General features: G+C 37.6%; 1 protein-coding gene across 26 annotated transcripts in view; it reads left to right on the top strand.

Annotated features, from left to right (window-relative positions):
* Window positions 1–26,954, top strand: part of SCEL (sciellin) — a 140,268-nt gene extending 113,314 nt beyond the window's left edge. For 14 of the 26 annotated variants that reach the window (XM_089899240.1, XM_089899258.1, XM_089899255.1 and 11 more), the window contains 7 exons: window positions 349–411; window positions 5,283–5,375; window positions 6,095–6,166; window positions 7,988–8,062; window positions 11,997–12,105; window positions 14,360–14,462; window positions 26,617–26,954. In XM_089899240.1, the coding sequence (XP_089755366.1) occupies window positions 349–411; window positions 5,283–5,375; window positions 6,095–6,166; window positions 7,988–8,062; window positions 11,997–12,105; window positions 14,360–14,462; window positions 26,617–26,927 (826 nt within the window). In that variant the 3' untranslated portion in view covers window positions 26,928–26,954. Of the gene's footprint in view, window positions 1–348; window positions 412–722; window positions 3,936–5,282; window positions 5,376–6,094; window positions 6,167–7,987; window positions 8,063–8,439; window positions 8,640–11,996; window positions 12,106–14,359; window positions 14,463–15,920; window positions 18,213–19,974; window positions 20,224–26,616 lie in introns of those variants that run through there. The other 12 variants (XR_016388614.1, XM_089899256.1, XM_089899259.1 and 9 more) reach the window with 12 other exon arrangements.
* Window positions 26,955–26,993: the final 39 nt, after the last annotated feature.

The raw sequence follows: 26,993 nt of genomic DNA, 5'->3' as shown, positions 1-26,993 counted from the left end.
ACGTGGAAATACACAAGTTAGTACTTTGTGATGCAAAGTAAGTATTCATTCAAAGTTAGCCGAATGTGAATATCAATCAGTTGTTTCTTTTCAGACCAGATTTCTCAAACCTTCCAAAAAATTAGTTATTTCTCTCTCATAACGTAATCCATGCTCATACTTGGGTTGCATAGGACAAATAGTTCGGTCAGATTTTCAATGTCCATATTCTTAAAGACCACAAATGACTATGTTTAAATTTTTGTACTGATCTAAAAATTTTTTATTCTAATGTTTATTTCCTAAAATTGTATGTAATTATATCATATATATATATATATATATATATAAAATTTTTTTTTCCTATAGAGACCAGGACCTAGAAAATTTAATTGAAGTAAATTCCAATATGTCTAAGAGTAAAAATGAAAGGTAAGGCTTATTATAATTTACGTTTTTCTTATGAATTCCATATGAGCCTTCATAAATTATATAACCTTGAAAGATTTTCTGAGAAGTTGAACTGTACTGTGATATTTAAATGTAAACACCATATGAATATGAAAAACAATGTACAGGGTGCTTAATAACTGATTTGGAAAAAAGTTAGCAAAATTTGAATTCTGTTGGAATTTCTGACTAAGGGCCTGCTGTTCAATGGCTTACTGTAAAAGGCATCATGGAAATTCAGTGCTCTGCACATGGGCTGTGAAGATTTATTTTTACTTACTGTTGCTTGGTAGGTTTTCAGCGGTGCAGAAAGCACTCTGGGAATCTCTTCCTTGGATACGTAGTGCTAAAAGAATGCACAAATTCATCACAGCCGCAAAACAGGACCTAATTTTGGAATTTCTTTACATCACAGAGAATACCAGCTTTAAAACTGTTGTACTTTGTTTCTTTTACAACGAAGGTTAGGATAGAAGCTATACTTCATTGTTGTTACAGATTGTTTAAATTAGGAAAGAATTTTAAAAGTCTTCCATGTTTAGCAATTCTTCTCCCAACACATGGGAGGACCCTAGAAGCAATAAGTTTCTATTTTTAACCTTCCTAAGATACAGCTGCCTTTTCTGTTTAAAAGAAAAAAAAAAAACAAAAATGTTTATGTAAAGAAATGATATTGTTGATATGAAGTGAAGAGAGTAGAAAAGTAGGAAAAGAGCTGGCACACTGTTTGGTCTGTTTTTCATATCTCTTAAAGGCTCTTGCATATAAGAGGTAGGTAGTTTCTTTCTGTTCCCTTAATTCCCCAAATCATCCTCTGCCTTCTCTTTTTGTGATCCCAAGCAAGCCTCTGATAGAACGAGGGAGGATACATTTTCAGTAGGATCCACTATTTTGGGAACAGTATTGGGCTTACAATTAACCAAGCTCATTCAAATATTATTTGGAAATGATCCAGATTAAAAAATGACAAGTAAATGAGGAGGTATAATTAAGGAACTTTTCACTGAATATGACTTGAGAGGTGTTTCAGTTTGAGTTAGGCTTTCTCATGAAACAAGGTTTTATTGGAAAGATTAATGAAGAAATGGAAATTCAAGGACAGGAATGGTAGCATGGCCAGGCTTCACGGAGGCCTGCACTGGAAGGTTGTTCATTCTTGACCAGAGGACATTCCATCAGGAATCCCCAGACATTAACCTTAGTTCTTGGTCATTGTCAGTTCTTTGTTGGCTTCTGCCTATTTTTCTCCTGCTCTTCCCTCTACCTATTGGCTTCCTTATTCTCTGCTCTGTAGCTGTTTGATAACCAAGAACTTTAGCTGCCTCTCCTTCCTCGTAACTTCACCTTCCTCTAGCTTTCCAAGGTCTGGCCTCCTTCAGCAAGGCGGTGTGGTTGTGGCCATCTGTGTAGAAGAGGCTGTGGGATGGAAAACACCGTGGCTGGCTGTAATGTGCACACACTCTCCTTTACTTTCCTGCAATTTCATCTGTGCCTCTTGCCTAACATAACCCAACAATCACACGTACATTCACAAATGCACCCCGTCTCTCCAGCGGGATGGTGACCATCACAGTCAGTTGCTATGTCTGGAGGCCTTAACTACCACTACAAAATCATTTGCTCATCCCTGAGTTCTGTGTTCAGATGTTATTCATTCTTCTTCAGTTCTATCCGAATCCTGTACAGGATCTGTCTCCAAACTAAATGGAAAATGTAGATACTGCCCCAGCCCTGAAAGAACAACTGTAATAAAAGTTCTCACGTGAAAAAAAAAGTGGAAAAAAGAAATCTCTGGGCCCAATTTTGCACCCATATAATTTTGGCTACAGAAAAGAAAGTTTACTTGACTCTCAAAATGGGTAAAAATTTAACAGAAAGAAAATTGAGGGTCAGAGAGTAAGAGACTTGATCAGGTGCAGGAAGTTAGTAAATTAGACAGGTATCCTGGCCTCAAGTCCTCTCTTTATTTTTCCACAGGAGAATTCTGCTATTTTTAAATTTTATTTATTTTTATTGAAGTATAGTTATTGTACAATGCTGTGTTAGTTTCAAGTGTACAGAAAAGTGACTCAGTTACATGTATATATATATATATATATATATAATATACTCTTTTTCAGATTCTTTTCCATTATAGATATTACAGGATATTGAGTAGACTTCCCTGTACTATATAGTAGGTCCTTGTTGATTATCTATTTTATATATAGTAGTGTGTATGTGTTAATCCCAAAGTCCTAATTTATCTCCTGCCCCCCCACTCCACTATCCCCTTTGGTACCAATAAGACTTCTTTTTATACATTTAAAACCTGTAATTTTTACAAGAGCTCAAAACCTTGATAGTTTTATAGAAGTAAACCCTATCACATACAACAATTCAAAATGGTAAACTCTTACTAAGCTTTTAGTCTTCATGCAAAAGAGATTTATAAAGTTTGCAGTGACATGGGTATTTATCAGTTGAAATTATTTTATGCTGTTTAAAGTCAAGTTGCCAATGTTAAGTCAAATAGGACAATGGAAATCTAAATAAGAGTCATAGCCCAATCTGTTAAACTGACACTTGATTTACTTTATTTACTTTATGAATGTATTCACTTTGTATAGTAATTGGATGTCCACATAGATATATGCTTTCTGATTAGTATATTCACAGAGTTGTACAACCATCATTACAATCACTTTTACAACATTTTCATCACCTCAGAAAGAAACCCAATGCCCAGTAGCAGTCACACATCATTTTCCCCCAACCCCTTAGCTCTGGAGGACTACTAAACTACTTTCTGGCTCTTTAAATTTCCTATTCCGGACATTTCATATAAATGGAATCATAAAATATGTGGTCCTTTGTGACTGGCTTTTTTCACTTAGAATAATGTTTTCAAGGTTCACCCATGTTGTAGCATGTCTCAGTATTCCATTTCTTTTTATTGCCAAATGATATTCTACTGTGTGAATGTACTACATTTTGTTTATCTATTTATCAATTGATGGGCATTTGGATTGTCTCCACTGTTGGCTTGTAATTCACTCTTATGAACAATGGCACTATAAACATTCATATATAAGTTTTTGTGTAGAGTGTGTTTATTTCTCTTGGGTAAATACCTAGGGAGTGAAATTGTTGAATCCTACAGTAACTCCATTTGAGGGACTTCCAGACTGTTTTTTAAATCAGCCGTACCATTTGATGTTCTCACTAGCAGTGTATGAAGGTTCTAGATAGTTAAATTTTCAAGGTGAACTTCCACTGCAGAAAACATTTTCTCAAGTGTAATTCCATTTGGAATTTTGTAAGTTCCAACACAATATTTGGTTTTATAGTTTATGGAGTTATTTAATTAAGAAACAAAATTGTGACCGTTGATTGCAAGTTACAATTCAGCAATTTGTTTCAATGAAGGGTAATGTCTTAACAATAAAGCCATCAAGCAAAAAACATTGTCAGTCTTAAGTTCTTCTTTAGGAATATTATTCAAGGCATCTAAGGAATAGTTTGGTGGAGAGTTCTCTATTGCACTGGTTCCCACATTTTATTTACATCAGACTCACCTGCTAATCCAGGGCCCACACTTTGAGAACCAGTGCTCTTTTGGATAAGATGTCAGGCTGCCTCTAAGGTAGTGGTTCTCAATCTTGACTTGTATGTGAGACTTACTGGAGAGGTTTAAAAGACTGCAAATGCCCAAGCCATACCCCAAACCAATTAAACCAAATTCAACATAAGAATTTTGGCAGGACACAGTTCAATCCTTATCAGAACTGTTTACAAATTATTTCACTTTCCTATCTGCAGATTTTGCAAATTGGTGATATTTGATTTTATCTTTCTGAGGACAATACAGACACATTTCACACTCATTGACAACCTTTGTCCTTTGAAACTATTTGCTAAAATTGGGTTTTGTATTATATACTATATGATTTGAATATTTCCAAACAATTCACAGCTAGTTTCATTTTTCTGGAATGACATATTCTAATGATTGTATTAGAAAATCTTCTAATAATATTAATTCTACTTTCTCATTACTTAGTGTCATTTTAACTCAGCTGTAAAACATCTGTTTTGTGAAATATCTGTCTTAAAACTAGAAGATGGTTTTCCGTATGCCAGAGTTGATACTATGTGAACAGATGTTTTCTTCTTCTTTAAGAGCTACCTGGAAATGGAAGGAACAGACCAGTCAAGAATGATAAATTATGATCAAGATCTAAATCCTCCTCTTGGTCTTTATGTCTCTCCTATATCAGAGTTTACTAACACAGGGGAGGAAAAAGAGCTAAAGCTTTCACTACTCCTGCATTAAAATTTTCCTCTGTCTCATAGGAAAAAGCAAATATGCCTGCACTTTGTTAAGCATAGTGACATTTTTAGATTAGCAGAAATCTAGGTCAAAGTTCTTTTGCAATCTTCAAAGTACTGTTTTCCATTAAAAACAAAATGGAAACTGGAATTTCTCAGAGGAACCCCTGGATAATTTTCATTAAACTGATAAACTGTCAGATATGTTGTACATGAAAAACTTTCTAAGATGGCACTGCTGCTGTGAAAATATTACTGGAACCAATTTCAGATGGTTCCTGCCCTTGGTAAAAAAGTATTCTGTCTTAGTGTTAGATAATGTGACACATGCCTGTAGATGATTCCTTAAGGTAAGATAGTGGTCTCTGTGGAGGAGTAAAGTCGTACATGTATTCTATTTGTGTATCTGTGCAGAAAACAGGCAAACAAGAAAGAGGTTCACTGTATATTTTTAAAAGTTCATTGAACAGAATTTTAATAAAGCAAAAACCTTCTATGTGGCCTTGATTTTAAGTGCCAAATATTTGCATTTGCTTTCTTAGGCAAGATGGCCAAGTTAGTGGGTCTACTGAGGCTTTAATCAGCCCATCTTCTAGAACCACTGCCTACTCTTATGAAGCACAGAAGATGCTCAGGTACTGTGGTCAATTATAAAACAACTGACAGGACTATTCTCCTTCTGTTTTTTTTTTTTTTCTCCTTCTGTGTTTTAAAGAAAACATACAACCTGATCCTTCCTTGAAATGCAGAAATTTTAAATTTTACCAGTGGCTAAGCAGGCTTATACAAAGGTGTTGAGTAAACAACTTGGTCACTGGTAAGTTGTCAATTATGAATAATGAGTGTAAACTGTGATTTTTCCTTAAAAAGTCTATATTTTTTTAAAAAAGCATGATTGAGACATTGGCATTGACATTCTTTAAGTAGATTTAAAGGTTTCATTAAATCAGATGTTATCATGATCGTTAATTAAGGTCCACTTTTTGCTTGAGATTTGTGGGGAAAGCAATGGTTTGGAAATATGAATGGGACATCAGAGAAATAGACACTAAAACATGTTACAGGAATATTCAAAATAATCATCGTGCTCTACAACAGACTTATTGAGTGACCAATTTTCATAATAGTATTCTGGAAGTAGGCCAAGGTACTTCTGGAAGTTAAGACAAAATGGGAGACATAAATAAATTTTGCAGAAATGGATTGATACCACTTTAACATTCGTATTTTAAAGGTAATAGTTTAGAAGGACTATATGAGCATTATTGTTTTCATTGGATTGGATAATTGCCTTGTTAATTTGATTATCCTGTAAACAAACTTTAAACATGAAGTAAAATGGTTTGTATTGCAGCTCCAATGCTGAAACCAGGCATGCAGGACCAAAGGATACTGTTGTGTACACAAGGATGTATGCGGAGAATAGGTACTGGAAATTTATTTGAAGTATTTTGCTATATATATTTTATAATTTTGAAATAATCTGTGTTTAAGAAGGAATGCCATTATTTTAGGGTATGCTTGCATTTTTCAAATAGCAGAACGTTTAAGAGTATATCAAGTTCTTTATATAAATAAATATATAATTCTTTATAATCTTTCCACTATTAAGTAGTTGTCAAATAATCATACAATTTCATTGAATGGACTAAGAAGTATTTTAATATAACACGTGTATACATAATAGGATAGTTATTTGAAAGTTGTCACATAAACATACACGCCCATAATAAGCTTTATAAAATTACACAAGTATTGCTATGCTAATTTGGAGTCACACTTTAATTAAATGGTTCTATCGACTGTTGTTTACCTCTAATCTGAAATAAGGGGTATAACTTTTAGTAAATAAGCTCTGGCCCACAAAATCTGCTGCTTGATGTGATGGATGTTGAGGAGAATGTCAAACAAGGTCAGGGATTCACAAGTCATTCGATTTTGCAGAGTATAAAAACAAGAATTGGCCTAATTGTGGTGTAGGGTAATGGTGGGGCATTCAGATGTGGATATACGCACGCGTGTGTCAATCATCGCCCATTTCAAAGAGGCCAGAGAGCAGAGTATGGGGGCGGGGCTCCCAGAAATTCGAGGTGCATTCGATTTGAGCAACCTTCCCCCCAAAAGGGATTCCTCAAACCCCAAAGTAAGTTACCTTGTAAAATGCAACCTCAACTTTGATTTTGCTGCTTAATCCAATTCTCCCTAAAATCTACACCGACAGTGCAGTGTGTATTAGACCAGAGGCCCTAGAATCAGAGTTGGGATTGAATCTTAGTTTGTCATTTACTGACTATGTGGCCTCAGCAAAACTACTTAACTTCAGTTTTCTGTCTCAATTCAAGTCCCAATTTTCTGACCAATAAAATGGGAATAATTTTATATGTATCAGGCATAAATATGTGCAAACTTTTATTTGGCATTGTGGGCTATGTGTTCCGTAAAGTAGATTCTATTTCTAACAGCAGTCTGCCTATGGGCAGTTTGGAGGGAGAGAAGGATTTCTCATTAAAAAATCCCAAGTGAGGGCTATGGAGTTATCCTTCACTGTATGAAATAATAGGAACATATTGCTTCTGGTCCTAATATGCTCCCAGGTAGTGTAGGTACTGGGGAAGCATTTATGGACAGTCAGCTGGTTAGTGCACTGCAAACTTCATTTGTCTCCAGGAGAAAGTGACGTTTACAAACTGGAGCAGAAAGGGAACAAGGAGGACTTTTAAAAGTTACAATATTTTTGCTTTCATTCTAAATGATTCCTGGATGTTTTCAAGCAAATATAAAAACTTCCAAAGCTTTCTCTAAAAGTTCAGGAGTGTTTCTCTACGTGAATGGTGTCTGTCTATATTTGCCTGCACTGGCTCGTGCTTTGTGTATATTCTTTATGTGAGGCTACAGATAGCTTTCTTTTAGTAAAAATAAGGGAGGTGCAAGTATAAACTTCATGAAAAACAATAACTGCTTTTCCTGCTTACACTTGTTCTTGCACTCTCCTTGCCCCATTCTTTATTTATCTTGGTGAATATGTCAACTTATGTCAACTTGGAGGTTTCTTGCATATCAATACTTCTCCAGATTTAAAAAAAAAAAAAGAGTCAGCACATTGTCCTGGCTTGTAACATCCCAAAGAATAATAATAATGAGGCTGTGTGAGTGGGTGTGTGTGTGCTTCCTTGCCTGCATAGAGGTATATACTTCAATATTAGGGGAATAGCCCAATTCTCACATGTCCATATGTGTTTGTTTCTAGTAAATCACCAAAGGATAGATATCAGGAGAGTATCTCTGGAAAATACATACAAACCATTTATTCGACTTCAGATAGGTGAGTATGTCTGTATTTCCGTACATAAAAGTATATACACACACATATAAACATATGTATTTTTATATATTATAGATAATATATATGTGTGTACATACTTTATAAATATACATTTTATTATGTATGTGTATATGTATTTATATATAATATATATTTACATATCTTCATTATGTATATAGCACTGAAATATATATGTACACATTCTTGTAGTCCATTGAACTTGGAGATGACATTCCTGACAGCGGTTATATTGGTGATTGTATGAGTGGAACAAAGAACAGCAACCTCTGCATCTAGGAATTTGCTCCTTGACTTCCTGGCTGTTGTTCTTTGATTTTGATGTACTTTATTCCAGTAGAGCTTTCTGTGCCTTACAGCTGCCTCCCAGGCAAGTGTCTCTGCTGTTGGTGATCCCAGGAGTCCCCAGTACTGCCACATTATTAGCATCCAGGCTTCATTGCATCCCTAGACCGTGCCCTCAGCCCTCCCTCCTTGCGGTTTTCCAAAGCCAGCTCACCTTACAAACAGCTGCGTGGATGTGCCGCTGTGACCCACTAGGCCCAGGAAGGAGGTTAGGGTGAGCATCAATTTAGTGCCGGTAAACTGACCTCAGGCTTTTGCTCTTGATTACTCTCTTTTACCATTTTATGCTCAGTCGGGTAAATAGGTGACACTCCTGAGACTGTGGCCTGCAGACTTCCAGCGGAGGAAATAAAAATAATTAGCATTTCAGTCCAACCACTGGAAACCAGCTTAATGCAAATGTCCGGTATTCTATGGAAGGTATTTCTTTATTGCAGGGGGTGGAAATATGGCTCACTGAGGGTCACGACATATCTTTTTTTTTTTTTTTTTTTTTTTGCGGTACGCGGGCCTCTCACCGCTGTGGCCTCTCCCGTTGCGGAGCACAGGCTCCGGACGCGCAGGCTCAGCGGCCATGGCTCACGGGCCCAGCCGCTCCGTGGCATGTGGGATCTTCCCGGACCGGAGCACGAACCCGTGTCCCCTGCATTGGCAGGCGGACTCTCAACCACTGCGCCACCAGGGAAGCCCCCATATCTTATTTTTATGCACAGCCTCAGCTTGTAACGCAGTCCTTGGCACCTAACAGATACTCAATAAATTATTCCTGAATAAACAAACCTATGTTCCATTTACTAAGGGAAACATAGGTGGGCCAGGCATCAGAATTACATCCTCTTTTTGTCACTTTTGTTAAGATCTTCTATTACCAAGGCTCTTCTTAGTGTCTTGCCTTTAAGTCACACCTCTTTGATGTGACTATAGGAGCACCACAAGTATTGCTTAGATAACCAAAACACCAGAGCTAGGTTTTTCATAACGCTCTGAAAAGATCTTTGACTAAGTATGATCTTTGTTTTTTTTTTTGGTCACAAGGCACAGCTTTGTTCCCTGACCAGGGATCAAACCCAGGTCCCTGGCAGTAAGAGCATGGAGTCCTAGCCACTGGAACACCAGAGAATTCCTGACTAAGTATGATCTTAATAAGGATAACACCAACACCAGAGCTTTCCCTGGGCTCATATTTTTATTGTTAAGGAAGAAAAGCATTCTACATTAAAGTGTTGCTCTCAAAGTGAAGAATTTCCCTCCTGTTCCTCAAGTGATCCTTGAAATTCTTTTAGTCATCAGAGCAAAAGTCAATTCTCCGTTAAAACTGGTTAGTCCAGCAAACTTTTTCTGTTGATCATTGTGTGAAATTAGCTGCATCCCCACAGTTCTTACCTAAGCACATCAATCCCATAACGTGACCAGTGCCCCTTTACAAGGTAAATACCAAATTCCTCTGTACATGATTTATGGGCCTTCAGAATCTGATCCTGCTGAATATTGACTGATGTTCAATCACTGCAGCCACCCTCATTGTGTGGCACCTTGGTACATCCTGTTCACTCTGCTTGGAACCCCTCCATCACGCCCCTCCCCACCTCACTGGGCTCCCCTTGAGAGCTCCTTCACCCTCAAGCTTTAACTCAGATGGCACTTATGCTGACAAGCCTTTCCTGCTTCACCCCAGGGATAAGCTGCTCCACTGGCTGTGCTCTCCTAACTCTTTTCACACATCCATAAATATGTGGTGACCATCCAATCACACACCTGGCTACCCTAGTGGAAAGAAGGCTTCTCATTGGAGGAGACTCTCTCACTCTTCTTTATATTCCCAGCTCCTGTCTCAGTGTCTCTGGAATGGAAGAATGCTAGAGAGTGGCAGTTTTTACTCTGGAAGTGCTTACAGTCTAACATGGGAAATTTAAGTGTGTGGGTACCTACGTATGCATATATGTGAAAAATGCATAGGAAACTATTTGCCCTGAATATGTAAGCAAGTACCTAGAGAGATCATTGAAAGAAGGAAATATTTATTTATGTACATAAGGGAAGAAGAGATTACTAGAATGACTGAGAGTATAAAATGAAACAAGGCTTTATTTACTCCAATCCCTTTCCTCTCTTACCCCCTCCTCCCCTCAACTTTCCCTCCTCTCTGCTTCTAGTCCTGCACTCGATGACAGGATCGATTGTGGTTTCTGGGCATGACTAGTTCTTTCTAACCCAGCGAGCCCAGTCAATCTCACAAGCAGGCCCAGAGGTAGCATAGGGCTCTGTGGCCGCTCTGCCTTCATTCAGATCCCGCCTCTGCCACTCACTGGCTGCATGACTTACCCTTCTGTGCCTCAGCTTTCTCTTCTGTAAAATAATGATAAAAATAAGAGTACCTGCTTCTCAGAGATGTTATGAAGAATAAACGAGTTCATATAAGCAAAGTGTGTGGAAAATGCACTGCACATATTAAGTATATTAGCACTATTAAGTATTAGCTATTTTTGTGTGTGTGTGTGTGTGTGTGTGTGGTACGTGGGCCTCTCACTGTTGTGGCCTCTCCCATTGTGGAGCACAGGCTCCGGACGCACAGGCTTAGCGGCCATGGCTCACAGGCCCAGCCGCTCCACGGCATGTGGGATCTTCCCGGACCGGGGCACGAACCCGTGTCCCCTCCATTGGCAGGCGGACTCTCAACCACTGTGCCACCAGGGAAGCCCAAGTATTAGCTGTTTTTATTTCACCACCCCGGTATGTATCCTACTTTGGAAATTTCAGGCTTGTTTGCTAACACCCTGAGACTAGTAAACTCTGCAAGGTGCTAATTGACACTGTCCTAAGACCTTCCAAATGGAAAAGAATCAAGTAGTTATTGGTCTTTCTTAAGACTCTGGCGTGACCCAAGGTCTTTTGGACTTGCTGATCATTTATTTATTATTGAACATTATTTTTCCAAAGTAAATAGCAAAGCTCTTTTTTCCCCATCAAATTTGTGGTGAGATTATATCATATTGGAGAATTTTTGTCATGAAAGGGCCCCCAATATTCTGAGTCTTACAATGACACCAAGAGAAGTGGCATAAGGGAGCGTTATAGTGACTCTAGACCCTAGAATCTAGGTTATCCATCATTTGTGAATTCACCAACACATTCTTGAATGGATTTCTATTTTTGTCCTATTGAATGTTTTGAGAGTTAAATTTTTATATTAATCTGCAGCATAAATTTTCTATGATATAAGTACATTAATAATTCAAAACCCTCTTCTAGCTTCAAGGGGTACTTATGATCTAGTTCAGTTAGAAAACTGTGAACATCTTTGTCCTGCCCAGATGCACTTTTGATTGCTAATGAATTAATAATCTGAGACTTTCCTTCATGTTAATTCTTTGATATCATTTTGAAATAACTAGAAGAATCAATCATTTATCCTGCTATCCTAGGATAAGTAAATCCTCAGCTTTCCTTGATTTTTACACAATTTACTACAGTATCAACAAAATTAACATATCATTTCCATACGACTTTATGGGGAATACATCTGTCTTTTGCATCATGACAAATTTATTTTTAATTGCTTACATCTCTATAGGTCTGTCATTGAAATGGATATGTGCACTTACTGTCGAAAACCCTTGGGCACAGAAGCTAAGATGATTTTAAATGAATTACAAATTTGCTGCCATTCCACTTGCTTCAAGGTAAGGCTATGTTTATTGCATTTAACGCAATATAAAATTGCATAATGATTGGAATAAAAATAATTATTTAATGAAATATATGCGATGAAGTTAAAGCTTTCAGAAACACTGTCATGCACATTAATAATGCACTATTTAAACATTTCTCAGAGTTCTACAGCCTAAACCTCCAAGGTTTATAATTACTCTCTTGGCTTTAGGATTAAAAGTTGATTATTGACACATTTATAACTCTGACCCTACAGATTGAAATCTGTAAAAAGATAAACACTTGTTCTCTTTAGAAAAGTTTTTGCAGCATTTTCATAAATCATGCATTACATAAAATATATAATGAAATCTGAAAAGCCAAACAAATTGTTGAGAAGAAAGCTAGCATCTCCTTACGTTATGAAATCAGGACCAATGGGCTTAACAATAGTTGAAACTCAGTCTGCTTTTGAGAGCATGATTAATTCTAATTAAATGTGGCTTAGTAAAATAATAAAGCGTACAAAGTAGAATACGTCACAGTTTGTGTTTTTATATGCTATTTCTTTTACTTTTCACAAAAACATTCCGTAGGTGAACAATATAGATTTTGGTGTAACTGGGTGAGCACTTAACTAGGAACCTGAAGACTTGAGCTGGAGTTCTAACTGACACTAATTGAGGCCATGTGACTTTGGACATCATCTAAATTAGCTTAGCCTCAGTTTCCTCATCTGTAAAATGAAGTAGCTGATTAGACCAGTGGTTTCCAACCCTGGATGCATATTATAATTGTCTGGGGAGATTAGGAGAAAAATAGAATGCTTGGGACCAGCCCCAATTACATCAAGAATCTTAGAGATGACTGCTGGGCATTGGTATTTTTACAATCTCCTTAGATAGATCTAACAGGCAGCCAGTTTAAGAACCACAGCCTAAATCTATGGGTCCCTTCTAGTGCTGATATTCTATGACTGATACAAATTATCTAATTCAGTTAAGTAGATGTAATACTTTGACAATTGATTGCTTCTCCTTAAATTAGCTTCAGAAAGTGACACAAAGCAAGAAGAAATATGATGCCTCATTTTGAGCAAACAAAATCCAAAAGGACATCATATATAGAATTCTATATAAAATGTAATCTGAAAATTTCATAATTATTTAATTATGACAGTAAAATTTCCTTTTAATTATTAAGTTTACTCGATGAAACAAAAGTTAGTCTATAGCTCCTCATTTAAAATTATTATGCAGAAAGTTTTTTAAAAGAAGAAAATTCTCCTGATTATTGCTTTTGGTAAATAGGAATAATTTCCATTTATTATATTTTGGATGATTTATTTCCATTTTCAATTTAATTATAAAATACTACTGAGAATAAAAATGTCCCCACACTCCTAGGAAAAGACAGATTATTCTATAGCCATAATAATAGAGAACCATCTGAACTGGCTTAAACATGTCAAACTGATCTATGACAATTTGCGTCAGTGAACTTGAAAGTCAGCCAGTTGGCAGTGAACTTGCTCCAGTGAGCACAGGTCTAAGGCAGATGTCAACCCTTTCCTTCCTCTTTAACCAACACAACTTGAAACAAACTTCCCCCTAAACCCTGCATAGGATCAGAAGTTCGTTTTGCTCAATGACGCTATACCCGGACAGCATAGCTCTCCCTTAGTAAGCAAACAATAAATGCACTTTGTGTTTTTGTTTGCGATATCCAGTGGTGATCTTGTCTTTGGCATAACCAATTTCTGAAAATGTATATCTACTCTGTTGTGAGTTACGTAGAGACTTCAGTGGTATATATGCCCTGAAATGCACATCTCCATAGTAGAGAGGTTTATGAGAGGATTTATTTGAAAAGTTCAGTGTGTGGATCACAGACAAGTAAGTATACTCTTATTTTCCCTCTGGGTTCTCTTGAGGCTTCATCTGAGTGTTGCTATGAAGGATGGTACTGAATAAAGTAAAAGTTTTGTTTGTTTTTTTTGTTTTGTTTTGCGGTACGCGGGCCTCTCACTGTTGTGGCGTCTCCCTTTGCGGAGCACAGGCTCCGGACGCGCAGGCTCAGCGGCCATGACTCACAGGCCCAGCCGCTCTGCGGCATGTGGGATCCTCCCGGACCGGGGCACGAACCCGTGTGCCCTGTATCGGCAGGCAGACTCTTAACCACTGCGCCACCAGTGAAGCCCCCAAAAGTTTTTTTTTTTTTTTTTAATCCTGTTACGCCAAGAATCTAAACTTCATATATAATGTAAACTTTATACATTCTGTTTAGTGTGAAATATGCAAACAACCTTTGGAAAACCTACAAGCTGGTGACAATGTTTGGATTTATAAACAGAAAATACATTGTGAATCTTGCTACTCTCAAGTTGTAGGTAAGTGTTAAGCTCTGTAAGGAACCATCACTAACATTAATGAACTTTTAATATTGATGAAAGATCTCAAAACCAAAAAGTATTTTCTTAATTATATTAAAAGTTCAGCTGCAGATAACATGGTGGCATTTCACTTTATGGTATAAAAATCAGTCAACATTTATATTTTCTTCTTATGTCAGACCAGACATAGATACAACTAAGCAAAAGTCATTTATTTTAGGAAATTTTCCATTTTTTCCAAACAAAATCAGATTTTCTTTGCTCTACTGATCGGTGAAGTTGAAGTGCATTTCTGTGAATGACCTTTGCATTTGCACTGGAATATACTTTTTTTAAACGTAATTTGGTTATTATACTAAATGCCTTTTAATGTTATTTTTAAACAGAAAATTTAGAGTTAATGGTGTACAATTCTATATTAATGTTATTTTTAAACGGAAAATTTAGAGTTAATGGTGTACAATTCTATATTGCATATAACATTTGAGTATTTTTTTTTACCTTTAAGACCAACTTTACTATAATTTGGATACCTAATTAGCATAAATGTTGTGAGAAGAAACATTAAGGGTCTGCATTTTTAACTTATATTTTCAATAAGCTTAGCATGAAAGCTGTAAAAGTTGATTTAAAAGATGTGTACAGTGCACAGTAAGCTAGCAATATAAAATCCTATGAAACTTCATTGTAAAGCTAGTATCAACATTTAATTTTTGCTTCAATAGTAAGTAGGTAGAATAACCATGATGATATTGGGGAGCTGGTCAACGGCACTGTGTGAAAGGCAAGTTGCCTGCTGGTGGTGAATGAAAAAGGAGCATTTGCGATTTTTACACAGGATCCAAAATATGGAATTTAAAGACAAATGTGTGATATTAATGAGGTACTGAGAGGCTACATCTGGAAAATACTCTGAAAAATATTCAGAAAGCCATGTTCCATCAGGCTGCAGAATCAATGACAAGAACAAAGCTAATTATATTCATGCTTTGCCTTCTATTTTCTGCTTTCCCCAGCCAGTTCTCATATTTCTTTTTTTTTTTCCTAATCGAGCAGCCTTATCAGGATCCATTGTTACATCAAGGGGCCTTGATGTGCATGGTGCAGCTCTAAAACTTTCAGTCCCGGGAGTCCATGATACGGTTTAGGAGATGTGGTTACCAAAACACTCAGAAGTCTTTGTGTTTTCTTCCCGGTGTGCATTTTTATAGTATATAAGTTGTCAAGACATGACTCTCAGGCATGTCATAAATATGAGTACAGGGCATTGGTACTTTGTGTTCATGGTATGGCGAGAAGCCATGCCGCAGTGAAGAATGCAGTAGGAGGTGAAAGTAAAATGCTTAACCCACCACTACCCCCTTGATGAGTAATTATTTATTTTTAGAACTTTAGTTATAGTCTTATTTTTGTACTGAATTTGTATATCTAACTTATTTTCTTTAAATTTTTCAGCAAAGTGGATTCAGTAATTCTGGCACATGAAAATCAAGATGAAAGCATTCACTAAGGAGTTAAAATTTTTATTGTAAGAACATATAATCTAGAAAAGCTTTTACACCAAAGATTGACTCTGGTATAGAATTAACAACTCTGCTATTGCATAAATAACCTAATTGCCTCCACTAAGGTCACATACATAAAGGGAACCATCTGGTATCTGGTTAGATTTAGAGATCAAAAATTCAAGTGGTTCTAGCACCCAGTGTCAAAGGAAGCATGCTTCTGATGGCAGTGAGCATTGCCAGCCTTCACCAGGTCCATCTCTGCTCAGTATTAGGCTGTGTGTCACGGTTTCCATTATAGACAAATTTACCATCTTCTCACCTTTGTTTCCCTAAGAATTTGGATTTACAGATGTTATTGAAGTCTTGATAAAACTGTCATGGGAGCAAGATATGTTTCACTTATGTACAAAAGTAATGTTGATAGAAATTTTGGCAGAAAGATAAAGTTTGGCAGAAAGATGTTAACGTATAAAGTTGTATGGACCTCAGAAAATCACTTAAACCTTTCAGATTTCTGTGCTATTATCTGTAACATGAGGGCCAATGGACAAAATGATTTCTAAGGTCGCTTTCTGCTCCAAAATTATCAGATTCTAAAGCAAGTTTTTGTTTGCTCTTTAGAAACATACCTGAATCTGTGTTTGTTAGGCCTATTGAACTAGATAGGATATCTGAACAATTTAACCTTGGTATCATCCTTCAGTTTATCACTGATACAAGTTTTATAGAATGTGTTTTAAAAACAGAAAGACCTGCATTTATGGGTAATGGGTAAAATCATATGACATGGTGTTTACGTAATTTGTCAGGTTTTCTTTGCATGCATTTCAAAATCTGGATTCATAAATGATCTATGAGAAATAATGAAGGTTATGGACTACAAAGACATGTTCTTTCGCATGCTATATCTATTCCTATTACATAGCACTTTATATTTACAGATGGCTTATAAAAATAAATGAACTGTCAGTTATACAGAATCTTCTTGTACAGTGTCTATAAATATTACTCACTGACATTGATATGTCAGTTATATGATCATAATTTATTATATTCTGTGCCATGCTGCTTAAAGTAATTTTTTAACTGCTCAATCTATAACTTTGATTTTTAAAGAGCTTTTTCTTAAGGAATTGAAAATTCAGTAATCTTGTGAGGAACTATTATTATTATTAAAATTGAGACATTGCACTTATAAACTACTTTATATGCACATAGCAATTGCTTCTCAAAGGAAAGCATATGGAACATTGAGAGAGGGTGGAATTCTAAGGGAGTTTAAGGCAGTTGTAAAAAACTGACAAACTAGGGAGATTAAAAGATTATCATGTATTTTCTAAATGTTGATAAATGTAGAGTTATTCTTCTGTATAATGATTTCAAGCATCTGTTCCTCTTAGACACTGGTCCACAAAGTGTTAAACACTAATGCTTATTAAAATACAGAAATGTGTAATCATTGTCTTATGGAGAGGGAGCCAGAAAAAACAATTAATAATAATTTGATATTCATTAATTCATGCTTGATGAGAAGCGGTGGTAATTGAGCCATATGTTTTATTGTTCTCTTATTACATGCTATCAGACTGGATCAAAAGAAATAATTTTCTTAGAGTTGGAATTTGTGGCAGGAAAAGACGAATGAAATAGTATCCCTCCCTTTCATATAAAGTGTATTAACATCTCAATGCCTTTGTAGTAATTAAAAATCATTTGAATATCATTTTTAAAGGATTCTACTGTTGAATGCTTAATTTAAAAAAAAAACCTAAAAGGAACGTAATTCTCACTTTTCTGTAGTTGTTTAATGGACCCTTTCTTCTACAATAATGTATTAAATTAAACCAAAAGCTGTTGTAAAAATGGAATAAATACAGAGTGGAGAGAGAAGGGCTTCTGATTTACCAAGTCTGCCTCATCATGTCTGGGATTACTTGCACCATAGGAATGACAGATTCCTAAAACAGTTCGTAAGATCTCATTTTTTTTTTTTTTGCAGCTAACTAATTATGCTATGATTGGCATACTTTTCCTGGACACAACTGCCTAAATCTCAGAATACCAGGCCCTGAACTCTATTACAAATGAAGAGATGTCTCTAAAAAATAATTAATCGCTCCACTATGAGAGTATCCTTCCAAAAAGCAAAACAAAGATATATCTAGTAATCTTGGAAATAGAATTTGTTAAAAACCTTTTTTCTTTTACTAAGGCCAAGAAATAAAAATTTATTCAAGAAGTAATCTATGCATCCTTAATTGTTTGATTGCAATCACTCCTATAATTAGATAGGAGTGATGAGACAGTCCAGTTCTCACTGCTGGGGCACTCTCTGACTTGTTTACTATGATAGAAAATCATGAGTGTTTGGAACATTTTCCTATTCAGCTTGATTCAGAGCTCTACCAAAACAAGTGACCGTTTGGTCTACGTAGAGGCAAACTTACCATGATGATGTTGATTTTTTTGTTGTTGTAGTTGTTACTACTGAATATACTGGTTATTTGGTACAATGTAAATAAATTGTTTTTAGCATTCCACCTATTCCATAGCACTCAACAGTTCCCAGAGGCACCCATAAATATCTGTATTAACTTGGATAGGCCATTTCCCTCATGGGTCAATTTCCTGCTACTTAAAATGTGGGATTGAGAACATTGGCTTGCTATTGTACCCACCAGTGCAAACACTGCAAGAATCTATGAATCTATTCCTGCTGCTTACCCCATTCTTAGATTATCTCTTTTGTTAGATGCCTAAGAGCTGGTGAATGTTTTGAATGTGCTGCAGAATTGCATGTTAACTTTGTCACAACACAAAGTGAATTCTGGATCGTGTTTACTGGATCTTTGTCCTGCCATTTGAGACGTATGGCTTCTGAGATAGTACTGAAATGTTCAGATGTCTCCTGAGTTAGGTAATGGTTTCCGTTTTTTCACTAGAAGAGAGGAAACTGATCATTATCATTGCCTTATAAATGTCATCTGGGAAAGATATTTTAACTTCATTGCCTCTTTGAAACATTCTTCTCATTAATATATTGAAATGCCCAATCATTCTAGACTCTGTAGGAAAAAATGCATTGTTCATAATCTACTGTCACTCATTCATTCACTCATTCATTTGTTCTGTTATCCAATAATTTAAAACTCTTCATTGAGAAACTGTGTTCCAGATCTGAGTGATAACAAAAATAACCAAGGCTCCTGCCCTCATGGAACTTAAATTCTAAAGGAAGGGTGGAGACACAGTTTGAAAGACAAAAAATAAATAAACACAATAATTTCTGAAAGTAAATAAGACCAGGAAGGAAATAAAATGCAGCGACTAGGTCAAGGGGTAGTATTTAAAAATAATGTTGTCAGATGATATTTCAAATAAGAGCTGAATGATGAGAAGGAACCAGGCTGGGGAAAAGCACTCCAGGAGGAGACGTTTTAGGATCAGCCAAAATCAGACCACTTTCTGGGCTAAATGTGTCCGTGCTTCTCTTAAACACGAGATAGAATTTCACAGATGCCAAGAGACAGAGAATAGTCAAAGCATTTTTAAGCTTCCTCTATTCCTCACGCAAAACAATATTCAGATATTACCTAGATAGCTTTCAGCTCTCTGCCAACGGGTGGGTTACAGCAAATGGCTACTTTGTCCTAGTCCTCAGGCTGAAGTTGCTCACTTGGATAAAGGAGTGACTTTGTCAAAGGTGCTTCTGAACCAGCGTTCACCTGAAGTAGAAACAATGGGCCAGGCATGATGTTTCCTCGCCTCATTTGAGGCAGCACTCAGGATCAAATTCCTTTCTGTTTTCCAAATAGAAACAGTAAACAATTAGGCAGCATAATTTCAGATCTAGAAGAGACTTCCCACAGGAATTTTATGAATGTTACATGTTCTTGTCCTTTGTTGCAATATGAATAATGTATCTGGTGGAAAGGAACATTTAGATATTGATATAACTTTCTTGACAGGCACAATTTGTTAATTTTATCTCCTTTCCCAAGAGAAAAGGAAAGATCATGAACTTCAAGGACCCTTCAGGCCCATAAAGGCAAACTGGATTGAAAGTCTCCCACAAGAAAATGTTTAGTCCCTGAGGCAAGTGCAGCTTTGATGTGATTTAAAGAGATCACAGAAAGATTGCCAGGAGGCTGGAATTAGTGAACACAAAGAGATGAGGTTGAAGAAGCAGGCAAGATACAGGCCATGGTTGTTTCATAATGGATTATTAAAAATATAGATTATCAAATGAATGGTGGCATTTCATAAAATTCATTTATGCCTTTTAAATTTGTGTCATTAAAATATTATTGACTACTGTTGGTTTCGTGAACAGATTAAAATTATTTTGAGACAAATACAGCCTACTGATTTTTGACAAAAGCACGAAGACAATTCAATGGAGAAAGAATAGTCTTTTCAACAAATGGTGCTGAGATAATTGGACACCCATATGCAAAAAAGAAAAGAAAAGTACCTAGACCCAGACTTTATATCTTTTACAAAAATTAACTCAAAATGGGTCATAGACTTAAATGTAAAATGCAAAACCATAAAACTTCCAGAAGAAAAAGTAGGAGAAAAACAACATGACCTTAAACATGGTGAAGAGTTTTTGGATGTAACATCAAAAGCACAATCTATAAAAGAAATTTCAGTCAGCTTTATTAAAATTAAAAACTTCTGCTCTGTGAAAGGCACTGTTAAGAGAATGAAAAGATAAGCCACAGACTGGGAGAAAATATTTGCAAAGTAGATATCTGATAAAGAATTTGTCCTCCATACCAAAGAACTCTTAAAACTAAACAATAAGGAAACAAAAAACTTATTTTAAAAAATGGGCAAAAGATCTAAACAGACACCTAACCAAAGAAGATGGCAAATAAACATACGAAAGATACTCAACATCACTTTTCATTAAGGAAATGCAAATTCAAACATGGATAAGGTACTACTTTATGCCTATTAGAATGGCTAAAAACTGAGCATGCCAATTGCTGGCAAGGATGCAGAGCATCAGGAACTCTCATTCATTGATGGTGGGAATGCAAAATGGTACAGCCACTTTGGAAGACAGTTTGGCAGTTTCTTACAACGCTTAACATATTCTTTCACATAATTCAGCAATTGTGCTCCTAGGTTTTTACCCAACTAATTTGAAAACTTATGTCCATACAAAAAGCTGCATGTAAATGTTTATAGCAGTTCTATTTATAATCATCAAAAACTGGAAGAAACCAAGAGGCCCTTCAATAAACAAATGTCTTGACAAAACTGTGGTACATCCATACAATGGAGTAATATTCAGCAATGAAAATGAATGAACTATCAAATCTGCAGAAACATGGATACTTCTTAAATGCATATTGCTAAATGAAAAAAGCCAGTCTGAAAAGGGCTCCATACTATGTGTTCCACTTATGTGACATTCTGGAAAAGGCAAAACCATGGAGACAGTAAGTAGATTAGTGATTGCTGGGACTTCAGGAGGAGTGGGCCTGGGGAGATGAAGACCTGAATAGGTGAAGCATGGGGAATTTTTTTTTTTTTTTTTTTTTTGCGGTACACAGGCCTCTCACCGTTGCGGCCTCTCCCGTTGGGGAGCACAGGCTCCGGACGCGCAGGCTCAGCGGCCATGGCTCACGGGCCTAGTCGCTCCGCGGCATGTGGGATCTTCCCAGACCGGGGCACAAACCCGTGTCCCCTGCATCGGCAGGCAGACTCTCAACCACTGCGCCACCAGGGAAGCCCAACATGGGGAATTTTTTTAGTGCACTGGAACTATACTGTATATTGCAATGGTAAATACATGACACTATGCACTTGTCAAAACCCACAGAACTTAGCAGTACAAAGAATGAACCTTAATATATGCAAATTTTAAATCTCATTTAGGTGTTCAGGGGCAAGGGATCCCAGGATGGAATGCAGAGTGTTGCAAAAGGATCCAATGGTATTGCAAATGTATGAAACAGTCTCAGTAAAGGGGGTGAGGGGAAAAGGGGCTGACCTTAGTAGCTCTGAAAATGAGTGAACAGTAACTTTGGAAATGAATGGAGTGTGTATGACTAAAGACACAGCAACTGTACAGATCACTGTATTCTAGTTGACCAAGTTGTTTTTCATGGAGTACAGGTTAACAATTCTGAAACCACTACACATACATATATACTGGAATTGAATAATTCAGTAAATAGACAGTGGCTGGTGGGAGCCACATTTCTCACCGTTGGAGTGGGAGGTTACAGATAAGGAGGGAAGAGACAGGTATGGTCCCTGTGGTAATGAGTGAGTTAGAGACATCAGTATGATTTCGTGTTTAGTTTAATATAGATACAGATGGTTACACATAGAAATATCTAAAGGTATGTGCATTTACATGTGTTAGTATACACACATATATTTTCTTGCTCTGTCAGCTGACAGAGCCTAGAAGCAATGAATCCAGATCTTGATTTTTTAAATACCATTCTCCGATAAAAGTGACCAAGACTCCTTGGAGAAATGGCTGGTTCTAGGGCTGGGGCAGGATGTACAGAAGATGAACCCGGAGCATCTTATAGTGCCAGGAAATAAGGAAGTGCTCAAACATATACATGCACACACATATGTACACACAAATGATGTGGATAAGTCAGAGGGACATAAGTGTCAATTGAAAGCGCTCCCAATGGCCAAAGCTGGTATTTGAGCAACTAAATAAATAATTTAGCATTGAATTATAACCCAAAGTATAAAATAAAGATTTGTGAATCTGTGCTGGCATCAATAAACATTTGAAAAAATAAATAATGGAGGAGACACAAATCTCCCATGCAGAATTCCAAATAATTTATATAGCTACTCCATCCTCAAGGAGGTAGAACATAACTCTTCACTTCCTGTGTGTGGGCTACATAGTGCATATCTTCCAGACCACAGTATGGGATGAGGAAAAAAAGAGTAACTTTATGGAGGAGGGTCCTGACAAACACTACCTCAGAAAGGTAATCAAGATTAATGTCAATAATAATTAATGGTATTACTAGCATGTACTTGATAGGATGTGATAAAAATAGCACAATATCTCTGTAACCTTCTTCCCCAAAACCCAGAACTCCAGTCTAATCATGAGAAAAGCACACATCTTCATTGCGGAGACAATACTCCTCAAAACTAACAAAGGCATCAAAAATTTAAAAGTCCGAGACACCATCACAGCAAAAAAAGAGCCTGAGACATGACAACTAAATGGTTCCTGGATGAGATCCTGGAACAAAAAAAGGACCTTAAGTCAAAACTAAAGAATTCTGAATAAAATATAGGCTCTAGTGTTGCTTTTCCTTTCTTTCTTTCCTTTTTGTTTTTTTTTAAAGAAAGGCAGACTGCCACATGCAGACTCATTAGGATGTGTCTGGAGTCCTGGAAGTTTGGCTACCCTACATTCTCCTACAAATGGACCTTGAGATCTTGTGTGCAGGTTCTAGCAGGGGAGCACAGCAATTAGTAGACCCTTGACCCAAGAACGGTCCTCCTCTATCGGGGAAGGCCGACCACGTGGGCAGTTTTGGGAGGGACACATATGGAGCAATGAGGGAGGGAGGTCACCTTCCTAGCCAGCAAGATCAGCCACATCAATCCTGGCGATCAATAGGGTGACAGATGTCGCAGCCAGATCACCCTCATATCTAAGGCTTTAGTTTATAATTGATTCATGAATTGTGACAAAGCTACCATGCTAATGTAGGATGTTAATAATAGGTGAAACTCTGTGTGAGATGTATGGGAACTCTGTATTATCTTCACAATTTTACAGTAAGTCTAAAACAACTCTAAAGTACACTATTTTTTGATAAATTAAGTTATTAAAACCCTACTATAGCTCACTAATGCTGGGCATGTAAACATCGTCAAATGAAAGATATGGGGTTAGAATACAGACTAAGCTTCAAAACAATGAAATCCAGAAAGACAAGGGTTCCAAACACATGGAAATTTCTTTCTCTTCCACATGACAGCCCTGTGTTAGGTTGTGGTCCAGAAAAGGTGAGCAGAGCAGCTCTAATCCAGGGTTGCTGACTCCTTCTGCCCTGTTACTCTGCCATGCCCTAAGGGGCTGCTTTTACTCCAGGATCAAAGCAGGCTCACCAGCATTGTTTCCGCCTTCCAGCTCCATGGAAGGGAGAGTGGAGACAACCACCTTCCTTTTTTTTTTAAAGATGTGGCACAAAACTTTCACAAAACACTCCTACTTGCATCCCTTTTGAAATAAATTGGGACTCCTGGCTAGGTGGATTGCACAGGAAAATGAACTGTAATCTCTAGCCATGAGTGCCAATTAAATCTGAAGGGTTTCTATTACTAAAGGAAGAAGCCAGAATAAAACTAGTATCCATTACAAATCTCTCCCGGCTTCCTGCTCAATTATCCAAGCGCACCTTTGTTCCCATATACAGAGCACACCCCTCAAAGGGGTACATCCTGAAATCCCATTTGATCACTCATCCAGCTCAGAGGCCAGGAATTCTGGTTGACTCTGTGTCCTCTGTCAGGTCCTGATACGACCCCCTCCAGTGCAGGGACCCGTAAACAGAAAGGCCATGATCTATCCCCCAACCAGCCAATACACAATTGTGGAGTAGGAACGAGGTAATGAGGTAATCACAGGTAAAACTCTCATTCAGAAAAGGGAAGAATGGGACCAGTGAGTGGTCCATGGCAGTGAACAACGTTTGCTGGGCATCAGTTATGGAAAGTCCCCTCTGGTATTAGGATCCTTGGTTTCATCCGGTCTGTTCTCTGGGAGGCACCCTCTTGTTCACTGTCCACCATGGTCACATCTGAAGTGGACATTGGAGGTATGGATCTGGGGACCCAGGGTTGCTTCAGGGTGGGAAGGGGCATGGCAAACTGGGGAAGGGACATGGAAAACTGTCATAGACTTCTGTAAGCCTGGTTTATGTTTTGTTTTTCAGCAGAACAATTTGCTCAAAAACTTAATATGCTTCAGTCTAATAGCTTCTAGTTAGTTCCATATGAAATTAACATTAGCAAAGGCCTCAGGTGGTCATAGTTCTTTCATCTGCCGCTTCCCCTCTTTTATTTACTGGCCTCTGTTCTTGGCTGTCCCTTTCTCCTTCAACTAAATGATCGTTGCAGTTGAGTTGATTCCCATTGCCTGAGGAAGAGCATTCAATGGCAGGCCTGGTACAGCTTCTGAGAAACATTACTGTCTCCTGCTCTTCATCATAAAGTTGCAGCTGGCTTTTCTAGCTTGATTAAGCCCTCAATCACTGGACTCCCAGGCAACTTAGACTGCAGGTCTCAGTCAGGACAGAAGTGCAATGCCTAAGCATTTATGCTTGCAGACTGGCTAATGGACGCCTTGCTTCATCTCTCTCATCGTATCTTGTTCAATGCAGTAAGGAGCAGCAAACACGTACTAACATCCTGAGTTTTCTCAATCTCTCCTCCTAGAATCATGGGTTCCGGAGCTAAAATAAACAAGAACTTTGCCAAATGTTTGGCCATGGCATAACAAGAGTCATCAGATTTCCTGCCTGCAACATTTCCTCATTCCTTATACTTGTTTTAGGCTTTTATTGGATAGCATCCTATTTCCAGTACCAGTTTCTAGATAAGTTAGGACACAACGAGGTGGCTGTAACAAAGCATCTATAAAATACAGTGGCTCAAATAGGGCAGATTCTTTTTCTCTTTCTCATAGCACAACAGAAGGAGGCTCTGTCCATGAAATTATCTAAAGCGTATTGTACTGCCATCCTCTAGCATCTCATGATCAAAGTTGGCTCTCATAACTGTGCCCCTGCCTGAAGGAAGAGTAAAAGGATGTGATGAAGAATCTGCCTCCACTCCTGTCACTCATATTCAGCTGGCCACACTTAACTGCAGGGAGGTTGTGACATGTATCTCCTAGCCAGACGCCTGCTAACCCATGTCGAGGTTTCTGTTACTAGAGGAAGATAGAGAAATGGATTGTGGGAGCAGGTTGTAGTCTTGGCATCTGTAGAGCCCTGTGAACTCAGGTGCCTGACTTGTCCCCTGTGAGAGCTTATCAGTGGATGATGGTACCTCAGGGTCTCCTATATGTCCTTGTATACAAAGACATTGTGATTTAGACCTCCCAACACCCATCCCTTTTAATAACGTCTTTTCTTGATGAACTAAGGATTTTAGATCTATGTGGCCATTTAAGTGTGTTTCTGACCCAATACTCTCAATTAACAGGATCTGGAATTGAGGAGAACTGGGGACCTCAGTTCCTGAACACTTCCATTATAGAGCCAGTCTGTCAGTGCCAAAGCTAGGATTGGAACCCAAAATACTAAAGTCTCTTTCACTAACCATGGGGTTTAAAAATGAATGCAATAATCTAAAAATGACCGCACCAGAATAGAACACAGTGACAGACTAAGCTTCATATGCCATTCTCTTATTTAGATAATTCAGTATTTTATTAACTTTTAGAATTACAATGACACACTACTAACTCCTACTTAACTTGTGGTTTTTATGATTCTGGATCAATTTATGCCATACATTTGCAAAACACATTCTGTCCTAGCTTGCATTTGTATAGCTTTCCTCTTTCATGAGTGTTGTTTGTTTGTGTTTATTTTATTTTATTATTATTATTATTTTTGCAGTACGCGGGCCTCTCACTGCTGTGGCCTCTCCTGTTGCAGAGCACAGGCTCCGGACGTGCAGGCTCAGCGACCATGGCTCACGGGCCCAGCCGCTTCGCGGCATTTGGGATCCTCCCGGACCGGGGCACGAACCTGCGTCCCCTGCATCGGCAAGCGGACTCTCAACCACTGCGCCACCAGGGAAGCCCATGAGTTATTTTTTTGTACTGTGCACATGTCACTTGTCACTTGAATTAGATGAGTTTAACAGCCCTTTTGGATCCCATTTTAACATGAGATGCTTTAAAGGGTCAAACCTTGAGACCAAATAACAATTTTACTAAAGTTGATATGTATTATACCCATTATATGTCCCCAATTTACTAGATTTATCACTA

Source organism: Delphinapterus leucas, chromosome 18 (assembly GCF_059928025.1).
Source record: "Delphinapterus leucas isolate spDelLeu-1000000601 "Yukka" chromosome 18, BTC_Dleu_Yukka2, whole genome shotgun sequence".
In the NCBI taxonomy this organism is placed as follows: Eukaryota; Metazoa; Chordata; class Mammalia; order Artiodactyla; family Monodontidae; genus Delphinapterus; species Delphinapterus leucas.
Note: the sequence above shows the minus strand (reverse complement) of the source record. Positions and strands in the feature narration are given on the sequence as shown.